This window comes from Sitophilus oryzae, unplaced genomic scaffold (assembly GCF_002938485.1).
Source record: "Sitophilus oryzae breed Bouriz unplaced genomic scaffold, Soryzae_2.0 scaffold_1745_pilon_pilon, whole genome shotgun sequence".
Lineage (NCBI taxonomy): Eukaryota > Metazoa > Arthropoda > Insecta > Coleoptera > Curculionidae > Sitophilus > Sitophilus oryzae.
The window spans coordinates 1,700,552-1,716,163 of NW_022146441.1; the positions used below are offsets into that span (position 1 = coordinate 1,700,552).

General features: G+C 31.9%; 1 protein-coding gene across 1 annotated transcript; it reads right to left on the minus strand.

Moving 5' to 3' along the window:
* Window positions 1–963: 963 nt before the first annotated feature.
* On the minus strand, window positions 964–13,299 carry LOC115882046 (transmembrane protein 181). Its single transcript, XM_030899869.1, has 12 exons — window positions 12,918–13,299; window positions 12,561–12,664; window positions 9,836–10,018; window positions 9,634–9,736; window positions 9,427–9,580; window positions 8,507–8,587; window positions 8,343–8,442; window positions 8,164–8,291; window positions 4,352–4,498; window positions 3,504–3,606; window positions 3,217–3,441; window positions 964–1,540 (listed from the first exon to the last, which is right to left on the minus strand). Exons 1-12 carry the CDS (start codon window positions 13,079–13,081, stop codon window positions 1,407–1,409), a joined length of 1,626 nt encoding a protein of 541 aa, XP_030755729.1. The 5' UTR covers window positions 13,082–13,299; the 3' UTR covers window positions 964–1,406.
* Between the last annotated feature and the right edge of the window lie 2,313 nt (window positions 13,300–15,612).

A 15,612-nucleotide genomic window follows, 5' to 3' on the forward strand; every position in this document is an offset into this window, starting at 1 on the left:
TTTTCAGCTTTCTAGGGTTAAGGGTTTGGTCTGGGCGTTGATGAGTCAGTGATGAATGAATCAGGACTTACAGATTTATATATATAGATTAATGATTTCTTATCAAAATTCACTTGCGATAACTAGGAAATGATTGAAATAGCATCAAACTGAACACTCCAACTGGACCAGAACCGTTCTGCTTCCCAAGTGGGAACCAACATACAGCGGAATTCAAAAACCTGGAAGACTCCATCCGTAACCAGCAATGGGAATCCTCCAACAATCTAAGACACTCGAAGAAATTTCTCAGAACTTAGACCAATTTTCATCCAAATATTGACGTTACTTCAGAAATTATTTGGAAAAAATGGAAATAAAAATAAAACTTCTACACCCTGTATCTCCAAAACTAAGCATTTTGGGACATACATTTATACGAACTTTTTTACTTGTTTTTATTTGGAGAATATACAGTCGAAGTTTCCGGAATACAGTTTGGACCACCCTGTATAATGTTAAATATCTTAGAATAAGGCAGTTTTTTGGATACAGAACTTAGGATGAGACAAAATAAAATAAATTATCCTAACAATTTTATTAAACAAATATTAAAAAGGGAGATAAAAGATTTTGATACACCTAGTAATAAAATATGAAACTTTTATTTTTTAACTATTATTTTTTCTTTAGTAACTTGATTTATTTTTATTTCGTAAAAACGATACGTATAGGTATTATTATTATTATTATTCAGTATTTTGGAATTCAAAAGGATGTAATACAAAGCACGAATATTTTCTAGCAGTTCTACAACATCAAACTTGTTAAACGAATATTTAAATTAAATTATACAGTATGTCCCCCCATTGTCTTTACAAAAGGACAAACTTTTTTAATATTGATGTTTTGGGAATAATGTTTGGAAAAAAAAAAATGGAAAAGTATAATCGGGATTAACCATTTTAGAACAAGTAAACATTTTTTATAAAAAATGTATTTTTCTCAAAATGACAGTAATAAAAAAGTTTTTTTCTCTTACGAAGACAATCCGGGGACATACTGTAGATGCTAGATACTGATTTAATAATTTTTAAAAATCTTACGTTCATTATAGATATTGTTTAGGATACAGGGTGATAATATGAAAAATAACAATCAAAAATATGTTTTGAACTAAAAAAAAATTAAATTATTTATTTCCTATTGTTGATTCTGATTGCTATTTTCCAAACTCTCACCCTGTATTCATACATTATGACAAATACAATATATTTTTGCTCTTTTTTTCGTTTGACACAGTTCCAATCTTTCTTCAATATAGGCATTCATTCCTGTACTGTTTTCAATTGAATGTTATCTGGCAAATAGGACACATTACATTTTTTTCAGTAAATATCAACAATTAAATTCGTTTTAAACTTATTTTAGTCGCTGTCATCGTCAGGGTTGTGTCCTCTGTTCAATGGTCTGCGACTCTCTTCGTCTGATCCATAGATGACGTCTTCATCTGAGTCGTTTATCATGGAAAAGGCCGGGTTATCTTTTGTAATGCTCATTTCTAAAACAAAAAGCGCTTATATTACGTGCCATCTGTATGTTAACTGGGTAAACTTTATTGTAATGTTTACAGTAGTTACGGGGTGTAGACAAAAAGTAAGTAAGCATTAACCTTTGAGTAAAACCATTAAGGGAGGAATAGAATGCTAACCATGCATAAGTGATACCAATTAAACTTTAGTTACGTATTCGAGGGCGCGATTTTTAAATTCATTGTTACCAACCATGCACATATTCGGCGTCGGTCTGACTAACTGGAATTTAATGGTTTAAGTATAATTTTTTTAAAATTTATAATTTAAGAATTATCAACAGAAAATTTGATTTTTTATATGGGATACCCTGTATATTTTTAATTTATTGAAAATAATTTAAAATTACCTTTCCAAAAATATAACGCACTTGATATTTTGCTCGATTCCTTTTCGAAATATAGAGTATATAAAAATTCGCCCGCTTTACATAAGTAGGCTTTGAACGGCACCGGCTGTAATGCAAAAAAATTCTAGCGGTGATCATCAATTAAAACGAAAATAATATTTGCTATGAGAGATGCAGAATTTTATAACAATTTAAAATATATTTAACCAACGTCAACACGTTTAAACTATATCTATTAACAATAAAAATAAATAGCAAACCAAGACATCAGATTTTGCTACAGGTGTTCGACATATCAACCCTCTTCTGTTATGGACAGACGGGACAGTTTTTGAAAATTTCTCGCGGAATTCATTAACTCAGTAGGGGTGAAAGATACCCTCTCATAACTGCTAAGTATTTTTAATTCTTGTCTAGATTATACGGAAGAATAAGGAACCTTTATTCTTCCGCAAATATATCCATATGATTAGATCCATGGGCACTAAGTCAGGCGGCCTCGACGGCCAACAGCTGGGATCTTGGTTAGCTATCCAATTATTCTTGAAATTGGCTGCAAAAATTTGCTGCTAACTTCAGCTTTCAGAGGCGGTGCTGTTGTCTTGCTGGAAAAATATGTTTTCGAGTTCCATTAAAGGCATATCATCAATAAAGGGTCCAAAGCCTACTAGTTAAAAGTGGCGAACTTTTAAAAATTCTGTATTTCGAAGGGGATTATAACAAAATATCAAGTGTGCTATATTTTTGGAAAGGTAATTTTAAATTCTTTTCAGCTAATTAAAAATATAGAGGGTGTCCCAAATAAAAAATCATTTTTTCTGTTGATAATTCTTAAATTATTATTTTTAAAATAATTATACTTAAACCATTAAATTCTACGTAAAAAGGTGCTTTGAAAATGTTTTCATAGAAATACAAAATTTTCTATAGCAAAAAAGTTACAGCGATTTGTTAAAAATGCACGTTTTTGAAAAACACCCCGTAACTCCGAAACAGTAACAGATATTGATGTGCGGTTTTCACCATCATGTTTTTGATGAAAATTGAGCTCCAGACACCGATATTAGTTTTCGTCTATCTCCTATAGAAAAGGGTGTTTCCATTTAAAAACGTCGAATTTGACCCACCCTGTACAAGTTATTTTTGACAGTTGACAGGATTTTGTCTATAGTTTTGAATTCATTATTAGTATATAGTATAATTTTCAGATAAAATTTGTACAGTGTGTGTCAAAAAGTCGATGTTCTCCTTTAACATTGGAAATGATGTAGGTATTTGACTGAGTAATATACTTGCCATGAGCACTTTTGCTACTGGGTGAATATACATAAGCCATAGTATAGATATAAAAATTTAGCAACCCATAAAACGACATAAATTGGGATGAATTGTCGTAATGGGTCCCCAGCTGGGCTACAAAATTATCCTCTAACACGTCCACTCCAAATTTGGACATCGTTATGATCAGTCCTATGGATATTACGACCAGCATCAGTAGAGTTAAAAATTTCAGCCTCAAACCTGTATTTAAAAGAAAAATCTTTATTTATTAAAGATATTTTGTCTTTTTTTATGTTTTTTACCAAAAAACGGCATCGATCTTAGTTCAGAATACGCTTTCAGAATGAGATACCCCAAATAAATCAGGTATATGACTCCGAAAATGTAGAAAAATGCTTTAACCACCTAGAAAATAATACATTTTAATAAAATGCCAAAAACCAAGCCCGAAAAAGTAGCAAAATAAGCGTTTGGCATTTAACATTTCATGTAAAACTGGCTAGGTATTTTTACACAAATGAAGAAGGAAATTAAAGATAAAGGATTATACTATATCCGTATTGTAGCGCATTTTTAGACAACTTCCTTATTTTTAAGATTTTGATGGACAAATATCAACAAAATATTCCTTATGTTTGGACTAAATTTTCTCGAAAATAAAGCCATAATTTAAAATTCCGTTACAATACGGAGATAGATTGAAGTTTTGTGATTACAGTGATATATAATTTATATGGTTTTGTAACAAATTGCCTGCAATTTTATGGAAAAATATATATATATACTCTGCAAACCTTAATCAAGCCTTAATCAAAGCACGTGTGTTTGGAATTTTGGGCGTGGCTTAACACGACAGGATCGGGCTGAGCCTTAGGCAGATTTTTGAAATATTTTGAAATAAGAGAACGACCCGAAACTAATAATAAAAGCGTAATAGACTCTTAAACAGTACCAGAACACAGATACTATGAATCTTTGATATGCATTATCTCTACAAGCACTGATACTATTTGTAAATGTTCTTAGGTACTTGATGTCTTATTGGGCCATCAATTTGAAGACCATGATATTGAAGAGATAAGATTTAGGGGTCGGTACAGTATAGGCGACTTTTTCCTGAGTTTTTAAGCAGTTTTATACCACTACTTACATAGAAATTTGCTTCTGTGGTGTGATCGTATGCTGGATCGTTCAATTCTAGAAGTTTTTGCCATACGGATAACACCAAAATAGGAATATACATCATGGAAACTATGAAGAGTTTCGGAAAGTAAAAAGTACAGAATTGCCTCTCGTTCTACAAAGTATAAGGTTACGTGTTAACTAATTGTAGTAGGGGAGCTCAGTATACTAAATAGTGTAGTTCATTAAATTTATTAAAATTATACAGGGTGGTCCGGACTGTATTCTGGAAACTTCGGCAGCATATTCTACAGATAATAATAAGTAAAAAAGTTCGTATAAAGGTATGTCCTAAAATGCTTAGTTTTAGAGATACAGGGTTTCATTTTATTTCGAGTTTTTTTCCAAATAGTTTCTGAAGTAACGTCAACATTTGGATGAAAATTGGTGTCTGGTATAGTTTTTTGACAAAGAGAAATTTGATTTTGAGGTCAATATGACTCCTATTCTTAGGGGGCGTCACCTACTTGTGTTTTAACTGTTTTGAAAAACAATAACTTTTCGTCCGTACCTGTATAAATCTACTGAGTGAAAAAATATACATTTCCGTGATTTTTACGTATAAACTGCCTCTTTGTAAAAATCGCTACGAGCAACCGTTCTCAAGATATTTAGAATAGAAATAGTTAATACATTATTAACAAAAAAATGTTGAGTAGATAGTTATTTGACTGAAATCATAAATTTGGGAACTTTTTATTTTTTTTAAATTAATCATAAATTTTTTGGACGAAAAGTTATTAGGTACTCTTCAAGCCAGTTAAACAATATGTAGGTGGCGCATTCCGAATGAACAGTGCTTTCCATAAAATCAATAAAATGAAAAATATACGAAATAATATACATGTACTGATTTCTTTCGAAAATCGACAACTATGAAACTATGATCCCTTCCCCGACACAAACGTTACATTGTGAGGCAGGAAATTGTAGAGAGAAACAGAGCCCTATAACATAGGATACAACATTTTAATGAACAGTGCTTTCCATAAAATCAATAAAATGAAAAATATACGAAATAATAAACATGTACTGATTTCTTTCGAAAATCGACAACTATGAAACTATGATCCCTTCCCGGACACAAACGGTACATTGTGAGACAGGAAATTGTAGAGAGAAACAAGCCCTATAACATAGGATACAACATTTTAATGAACAGTGCTTTCCATAAAATCAATAAAATGAAAAATATACGAAATAATAAACATGTACTGATTTCTTTCGAAAATCGAGAGCTATGAAACTATGAACCCTTCCCGGACACAAACGGTACATTGTGAGACAGGAAATTGTAGAGAGAAACAAGCCCTATAACATAGGATATAACATTTTAATGAACAGTGCTTTCCATAAAATCAATAAAATGAAAAATATACTAAATAATAAACATGTACTGATTTCTTTCGAAAATCGACAACTATGAAACTATGATCCCTTCCCTGACACAAACGGTACATTGTGAGACAGGAAATTGTAGAGAGAAACAAGCCCTATAACATAGGATACAACATTTTAATGAACAGTGCTTTCCATAAAATCAATAAAATGAAAAATATACGAAATAATAAACATGTACTGATTTCTTTCGAAAATCGACAGCTTTGAAACTATGAACCCTTCCCGGACACAAACGGTACATCGTGAGACAGGAAATTGTAGAGAGAAACAAGCCCTATAACATAGGATACAACATTTTAATGAACAGTGCTTTCCATAAAATCAATAAAATGAAAAATATACGAAATAATATACATGTACTGATTTCTTTCGAAAATCGACAACTATGAAACTATGATCCCTTCCCCGACACAAACGGTACATTGTGAGACAGAAAATTGTGAATAGAAACAAGCCCTATAACATAGGATACAACATTTTAATGAACAGTGCTTTCCATAAAATCAATAAAATGAAAAATATACGAAATAATATACATGTACTGATTTTTTCGAAAATCGACAACTATGAAACTATGATCCCTTCCCCGACACAAACGGTACATTGTGAGACAGGAAATTGTGAATAGAAACAAGCCCTATAACATAGGATACAACATTTTAATGAACAGTGCTTTCCATAAAATCAATAAAATGAAAAATATACGAAATAATATACATGTACTGATTTCTTTCGAAAATCGACAACTATGAAACTATGATCCCTTCCCCGACACAAACGGTACATTGTGAGACAGAAAATTGTAGATAGAAACAAGCCCTATAACATAGGATACAACATTTTAATGAACAGTGCTTTCCATAAAATCAATAAAATGAAAAATATACGAAATAATAAACATGTACTGATTTCTTTCGAAAATCGACAACTATGAAACTATGATCCCTTCCCCGGACACAAACGGTACATTGTGAGACAGAAAATTGTAGAATAGAAACAAGCCCTATAACATAGGATACAACATTTTAATGAACAGTGCTTTCCATAAAATCAATAAAATGAAAAATATACGAAATAATATACATGTACTGATTTCTTTCGAAAATCGACAACTATGAAACTATGATCCCTTCCCCGGCACAAACGGTACATTGTGAGACAGAAAATTGTGAATAGAAACAAGCCCTATAACATAGGATACAACATTTTAATGAACAGTGCTTTCCATAAAATCAATAAAATGAAAAATATACGAAATAATATACATGTACTGATTTCTTTCGAAAATCGACAACTATGAAACTATGATCCCTTCCCCGACACAAACGGTACATTGTGAGACAGAAAATTGTGAATAGAAACAAGCCCTATAACATAGGATACAACATTTTAATGAACAGTGCTTTCCATAAAATCAATAAAATGAAAAATATACGAAATAATATACATGTACTGATTTCTTTCGAAAATCGACAACTATGAAACTATGATCCCTTCCCCGACACAAACGGTACATTGTGAGACAGGAAATTGTAGAGAGAAACAAGCCCTATAACACAGGATACAACATTTTAATGAACAGTGCTTTCCATAAAATCAATAAAATGAAAAATATACGAAATAATATACATGTACTGATTTCTTTCGAAAATCGACAGCTATGAAACTATGAACCCTTCCCGGACACAAACGGTACATCGTGCTACAGGAAATTGTAGAAAGAAACAAGTCCTATAACATAGGATACAACATTTTAATGAACAGTGCTTTCCATAAAATCAATAAAATGAAAAATATACGAAATAATAAACATGTACTAATTTCTTTCGAAAATCGACAACTATGAAACTATGAACCCTTCCCGGACACAAACGGTACATTGTGAGACAGGAAATTGTAGAAAGAAACAAGCCCTATAACATAGGATACAACATTTTAATGAACAGTGCTTTCCGTAAAATCAATAAAATGAAAAATATACGAAATAATATACATGTACTGATTTCTTTCGAAAATCGACAACTATGAAACTATGATCCCTTCCCCGACACAAACGGTACATTGTGAGACAGGAAATTGTAGAGAGAAACAAGCCCTATAACATAGGATACAACATTTTAATGAACAGCACTTTCCATAAAATCCAAATATTGACGTTACTTCAGAAATTATTTGAAAAAAATCGAAATAAAAATGAAACTTCCACACCCTGTATCACCGAAACTAAGCATTTTAGGACATTTATATGAACTTTTTTACTTATTTTTATCTGCAGAATATGCTGCCGAAGTTTCCGGAATACAGTTCGGACCACCCGGTATATTGATTTTTTAAGTATCTATTTTAAAATATTGATACAATTCTTTACAAATTACGCACCTGTCTTAGACCATGGTACACGCTGAGCCAGAACAAAAACAACCCACCAAGGAAGTTGGCTTGCAGCAATGCGTCCAGCAATCCGGGAAGCCAGGAACTGATCAGAAATATTGCTGGAAATAGTGGATCTGAAATTTAGAAGTGTTAGGCGATTGGGTGGATATAAAACATTACAGTACTGTTGAAAGATGCACACAATGGTAGAAGCAGGGCTAGCCATTTTTGCTCGAACGACCAACAATGGACGGGATATTTTTTCAAAGAGTTGTAAAACCAACACTGAAAAGAAAACATTGTATGGTATTCTTGTGGTTAGGTTTATTTATATTATAGACAAACTTACCATTATGGAGAAAGCTGCGATGAGGAATATGAGTCGAAACCATACTTCTATCTCGGTGAAGTCAGGATTATATGTTTTGAACTGAAACATATAATAGGATAATATATTATAGGAAAACCCTATATATTAATTGATTTTCGGATTCTAGAAAAAAAGATAAGTTTTATTAAAGAAGCATATACCTAAAATCTAAGCATTTTGACATATTTTACATTTTGTGAAAATGAAGAGTAAATTTTAAATTTTGGTAACAGCTACCTAAATTTTAGTTGACCTTGTATAGTCTGATATTTAATTACAGTAACCATTTTATGTTAAACTGAAGTGACATGGATTCTCTATTGAATAGCGGAATAATATACTGGGTGTTCCACGTAAAATAAAAGAGTAACATGCTTTTAAAGGTGACCAATGTTCAATATTAATTTTGTCTCACCCTGTATCTTAACTTTTAACTTTTTCGATCAAGTTTTAATTTGACTTAAAGTACAATAGTTAATTTAACTACATATTAGGCTATACCGGGTAAATTCCAATTTAGGTAGCTTTTATTGTAATTTAAAAATTGTTCTTTATTTCTGGAAAATGTTAAATATGTCAAAAACCTTACATTTTAGTCATATACTTCCCTTATAAAACTCACCTCTATTTTTCTCCTAGAATCCGAAAATCGATTAATATATAGGGTGTGCCATTACAAAAACCACAACTTTGATATGTAACTTTTTTTGGGGACACCTTGTAGAACTCTCTATATTTTTAAAAGGTGCTCTGAATTAACCTATATTGCTCACAAAATTTCATTTCAATACAAACTGTCGTTCTCCTTGGAGCCTCCGCGGCGTATAAGAGGCGTCACCCTGTACAATTTTCACATTTTTTTTTCGTAAACCGGTATTTATCAAAAGTAAATTACTTACGTAAAATATAAGTTCCTTGATTGTGTATCTCGAATGAAACGCCTCCAAATTGTAAAATTTCACCGTCACCATGTAATGAGTGTATCCCAAATATCCCAAATGCATCACTGTGAATTCGTCACAGTCCTGCGTTTCACAGTGTAGGTGTCTGCTCCTAAAAATGGTCATTTTGGTCATCAATCATCAATTAATTGGCCTTGAACTCACCTATTTTCGTGAAAATACGTGGAATCCAAATTTATGGGCTTGTGTTCCTCAGACAAACCAGATAATGATACAGAAATGTCAAATTCTTTATCTATTATTTCACCTAAAAAATAAAAAAAAAACGTATTTTCCAAATAAAATATCTGTTTTATGAAAAGACTGGATATGGATTCTTTTGAGACAAATTAGCCAGTTTTTTTACCGTCAGTGTTATCTGTAGTCAGCTTCGCTATGATCCATAACTGCTGATTGTAAGTCGTCATCTTGGGCGTTTTCATAATAAAAGGGCCAGTGGCAATAGCCTTTTTGTTGATTCCGTTGCTATTGTTCACTTCTGGCAATAAGGAAAGCGCATCGATCTTTTTGACAGATGTTATAGGAGGACCTGGATTAATTCATTAATGTTTGATGTCTGAATAATATACAGGAGTTGGTCATATAGAGGGTGTTTCAAAACAAATGCGAAAAACTTCAGGGGGTGATTCCTTGTTCAAAATAAAGGGTAGTTTGCTTCATAAACGTTGGGTCAAAAGTCAACCATTAGGGAAATATCGCGGTACAAAGATGGCGGAAAAATAATGTTCTTATTTTTTATCTTGAAAACAAAAAGAGATAGACTGATGAAATTTTATGGAAGCATTACTGTTATGAAAACACACTTTCTGGTAATTTTTTCACTTTTATAAAATGAGTGGAAGGGGTTGAAATAAACTACCCCTATCATTCTTGTTAACGAAATTTAAAGAAAAATCTTATCAAACACATGCAAAAAAATTAATTTGGATAGTTTAGTTTGTTTAGAAACTTTTTTATCTCTAGTATTTTTTTTATAAAACTCACCGATTTGAAATTAAAAAATAAAATGTAAAGCATTACATGTCAGGACTAAAAATATTTTTAGATTAAGAATCTAGTGATAATAATGATAATAATAATAATCTAGATAATAACGTATTGCAGTAGGGTAATGTCAAATAAAACAATATTAGAAACATCCTAAAAAGTGACAGCGGCCGAGTAGATTTTTCCTAAAAAATTACAGCTGCCCACTAGATTCTTTATCTAAAAATGTTTTTGTTCTGACATGTAGTGCTTTACATTTTATTTTTTTAATTTCAAATCAGTGAGTTTTATCAAAAAAACACAAGAGATAAAAAGTTTCTAAATAAACTAAACTATCAAAATTAATTTTTATTTGCATGTGTTTGATAAGATTTTTCTTTAAATTTCATTAAAAAAAATGAAAAGTTACTTTCAACCCTTCCACTCATTTTAAAAAAGTGAAAAAATTACTAGAAAGTGTGTTTTCATAACAGTAATGCTTCCATAAAATTTCATTAGTCTATCTCTTTTCGTTTTCAAGATAAAAAATAAAAACATTATTTTTCCGCCATCTTTGTACCGCGATATCTCCCTAATGGTCGACTTTCGATCCAAGGTTTATAAAGCAAACTACCCTTTATTTTGAACAAGGAATCGTCCCCTGAAGTTTTTCGCATTTGTTTTGAAACACCCTGTATATACCATACAACCATGGACATATTCGGCTAATTGACTAACTAGAATTTAAATTTCCCGCTGGGGATTCAGTTGGAAAAAAAATGCCAAGTTGCCACGTTTATTTATTTATTTCCTAACATTGGCAATCGTTTTGACACTTGTATTACGAGTTTTTGGTTTAAATAAATTGTGTTGTAATCATAATTTTCTTTAAGCATAATTTTTTTTACTAGCAAACCTTGTAGTTGAACATTGTTCTTTTTAGAACCTCTTTTAGTACAAAATGTACAAGATAGCTTAATAGCCGTAAAAAACTCATCGCAACTTTATTAGAATATTTTGAACGGAAAAGCGGTAGTAATGGCTCTTTATGTCCGTTAAGTGCTGTTAAGGAGGTGAGTTTTGTTGATGTAAATAAAAACTGTTTATATATTTATAATTCATTTATTTTTGTTTTCTAAAATATTCTGATTAAAAGAAAATATGTAAAAGTGGGCAACGATGTGCCGGTTAAGCTTAATCACGTGACTAAAAGTTTGTTTGATATGAACTATAGGTATCACAGTTAGCCTGGGCCAAGATGTCAATCATATATTGGATTTTGTTAGTATTTCACAGAAAGCCTTGGGCTTTTACTCTGAGCAAGCCTCAGAGCAGGTGCATCATTCCTTTAAGTTGTTCTCAAAAAACTTTAATTCAAATCCGAGATCAAAAAACTATCAAAAAAATCTTCTTAGGAGTGTTGCTTCCTACAACAGTAACCGTGTTTAAAAATTATTTATTTACTTATAGCTAGTACCTAATTGTTTTCTTCCTTTTTAGTCTAAATTCAGTGTGTGTTAAAGTTATTAATTGTACTTCCTTAATTGTTAGTTTGTAGTTTTACTTGTTTACTAATACTTATGATCATAAAGTAAAATTTTATCACTAAAATATTAGAGAAAAAATATTTTTTTGCTTTTTCCATTGGATTAAAGTCTATTTTAATTTAAATTTGTTCAGAGACCCAACCTCCTGGATTTAGAAACAGGGAGGGGGGCAGCAGTAAGCATACCTTTTGGTGATTATGGTCGTTATTTTATATTAACAAAACTTTTTGCGCGCTTTTTACTTTGGTTGAAAAAGTTTTTTTAAAATTTGTGTAGAGACCCCAATTGTACGTCGGAGATTTTAATTTTTATATTTTTTTGAAGCCAGTGGTATCGGCATTTAAAAAATAAAGTACTCGAAGTTTGTATATTTTTTTTCTCGGCATCTTGGCCCAGGCTAACTGTGGGTAAAAATGTTCTTCATAATAAAACTATTTCGAAAAATACAAAATTTTCAATTTTTTTTTCCGAAAAAAAAACCTTATAAACCCTTCCTGGGATCGAAATATACCACCACTAAAATATTTGTATTTATATTATAAAAAGCTTGTTACTTACCTGCTAAGCCAATAAATACTGTAAGGCCCAAACAAGCAAAAAACAATACGAATATCATCACAAACTCTCTTTTGTGCATGGAGTATAACCTCATCTGCACTGACCTACAATAAAATTAAAAAAAAACTATAATAGTTAATTTTGATTATCATAATGTGTACTACTTGACGTACGACATGTCGTTGCGTCTATGTCCCGTATTATTTATAGTAAATAGTAATCATAATAAATATAAAACGTAAAGTGTTTTAGAGTTGCCTTGTTCGTTTACAAATTAAATTTAAACCATAAATACAAATTAGTAGTAATTTTTATTTGAATTTACTTTACTTAAGGAAACCAAATTATGTGTGATACCTTTCGCAACGATCATGGTGATAGGCTGGTGCAATGTACTTGTCAAATTCACTAAAAATGTCGCTGAACTGCGACAAAACGTTTCGAACTTTCGCTGGCCACCCTCCTGCCGGTAGGTGATAAGCGTATCCCAGATTAGAGTCCGAATTAGGCATTTTGTTCATTATATTCCTTCGAATAATCTCTTCTTATTGTTTATATTAATATAAAACTAGATTGCGATATTAAAGTAGGTAAAAAAATTACACATATTAACACTGGAGAGTTGTTTTTTATCAAAAATACTGGAAAGACAACATGACCGTACTGCAACGTACAGTAATTGTCGGGATAGATTAGGAAAACATGGAAAAGAAGGTCATATCGATCGGATGCGCGGTTTCCATGGAGTTTTCCACATGTTGAATGTCCAGAGGCGTCGCACAGGGGAGGACTGGGTATGGTTGAAACAATTTGGCTCTTATTGTTGGTAGTATTGTGGTTTATTAACGGAGCGCTGATTTTAATTCGTTAAATTCAAGACCATCTTCCCAAGGGCTATACAATTTTAGTTCCCGAATTGCTATTTTGAGAAGTATAAAAATAAAAAAAAATATAAATAAACAATATATACAGGGTGTTTCAAAAAACGTGTGCCATCTCTCGTGAGGAGATTCCTCTCGTAAAAACAAGATTTATTTTTCATATCAACATAGGTCCGATTCTGCTTTATTTCGCAGCTACAGGGTGTTAAAGCTTTAATAATCTTTCGATTTATTATAATTTTACAAGCTTTAACATCCTGTACCTACGAAAGAAAGCAGAATCGGACCTATGTTGACATGAAAAATAAATTTTATTTTTATGTGAGGAATCTCCCCAAAAGAGATGGCACATGTTTTTTGAAACACCCTGTATATATATAAAATATAAAAATAAAACATTTTTCCCACCCCGAAAGCCTCATGTTCAGGGTTCAGGGTCGGTTATGGGGTCAACTGAAATGCATGCAAGTCATACAAAATATAATATTGATACATATTTATTTCAACGTTAATTCTAATTGTAAGAATAACAATTTATTGCAAATTAATCAATCTTCAGTATTTTAATATCCGTAAAGATAATTCTAATTAGTTTAGTGAAAAAAACAAGTGTAAAATCGCTTATTTCTGGGGCTTACTCAACCGGGTCTCACAATGCAAATTCACCTCAAATATCCATTTAGTTGGTCATTGGCAAGCAGACTCTCATTGTACATGAAAATAACAAAACAAACATTTACTGATCTGGGTAAAATTGATAGTTAAATAGTAAAACTCACCCGGGAGTACTCCGCCCCCTAGCCTATCTGGTATTCTATTCAATATATCCCATTCCATATATTCCATCTAATTCAAATATTATTCGGATCTATTGGTTAATCTTCAATAACTAGCTGGTGTCACCTGAAATAAGTATAGGGGCTATCCCCGTACGCAAATCTGCAGCTAAACAGATTCGCATCCCTAATAGTCAAAAAGACTCGCATCCTTAATAGTCATAAAGACTCGCATCCTAGTACTCAAAAGACTCGCATCCTTCACATCCTTAATAGTCATAAAGACTCGCATTCTAGTACTCAAAAGACTCGCATCCTTAATAGTCATAAAGACTCGCATCCTAATAGTCAAAAGACTCGCATCCTTAATAGTCTTAAATACTCGCATCCTAATAAGCTTAAAGACTCGCATCCTTAATAGTCTTAAATACTCGCATCGTAATAGTCAAAAGACTCGAATCCTTAATAGTCAAAAAGACTCGCATCCTAATAGTCAAAATACTCGTACCCTTAATAGTCAAAAGGACTCTCAACCTTAGTCCAAAGACTCGCAACCTCCAAATGTCAGCTCTGTGACAAAACACAACACAACACTACTTAACAGCCGTCCGTCCCGTCTACTACTGACTGACCTGCCGCGCGCCGGCAAACTAAGCCTCCTCTTACATCACATTTTTACCTGATCACAAATATTTACATCGCTTGCCAATGAATCATACTATTTTCTCTAATCGACTTTCAAGTTAATAGAGTGTTCTAGCATTGCTAGATAAATAAATAGAGAGTTTCCGAATTATAAAACCATTATTATAACCAACTTATTTTCCAAGTTTTACACAAGTATGAAAATAAAGTAAAACAAGTAAGAAAAATAGTTACAGTTTTGATAAGACAGAGCAATGCAATAGCACAAATAACTGCACGGCACTGGTATCCTCATAGACGCGAGAAAATAAAACATAAAACAATATTTTGATGAGAGGTCAAGGTCTTAGTGAGGATACACGTTAAAAACTGCACACATTTTCTTCCAGATTTACATTTAGTGGTTTTTTATGCAACCAGGAAAATTATTATTAATGTAGGTACTTCTCTCTAATACTTTTAAATCTTGGAGAAGAATTATTATATTTGATCTTAAAACATGGAAACATTCTTACTGTTATACCTTAAATAATTGTCATATTGTCAACCTCTATAACTTTATCACTGTTAAATGTCAATTTTTGTGCTGTCTATACTACTACCTTATACAGGGTGGCCCATCGAAAACGTTCCGCAAGGCATAAAGGCCAGGGTATTTTTTTTTCAAAAAATCCAAAATCACGTCAATTTTATTTGTGAGGGGGGCAACTGTTGCCTCAAAAATGATTGCAAAATCTTCAACCCTCTAAG

Bases quoted from the DNA above. Each gene is read 5' to 3' on its own strand.
- LOC115882046 (XM_030899869.1), bottom strand. From the start codon at position 13,081: ATGAACAAAATGCCTAATTCGGACTCTAATCTGGGATACGCTTATCAC. The intron at 9,737-9,835 runs GTAAAAAAACTG...TTTATTTTTTAG, and splicing joins GACTACAGATAACACTGACG to GTGAAATAATAGATAAAGAA. The intron at 8,292-8,342 runs GTACTGTAATGT...TCTAAATTTCAG, and splicing joins ATTGTGTGCATCTTTCAACA to ATCCACTATTTCCAGCAATA.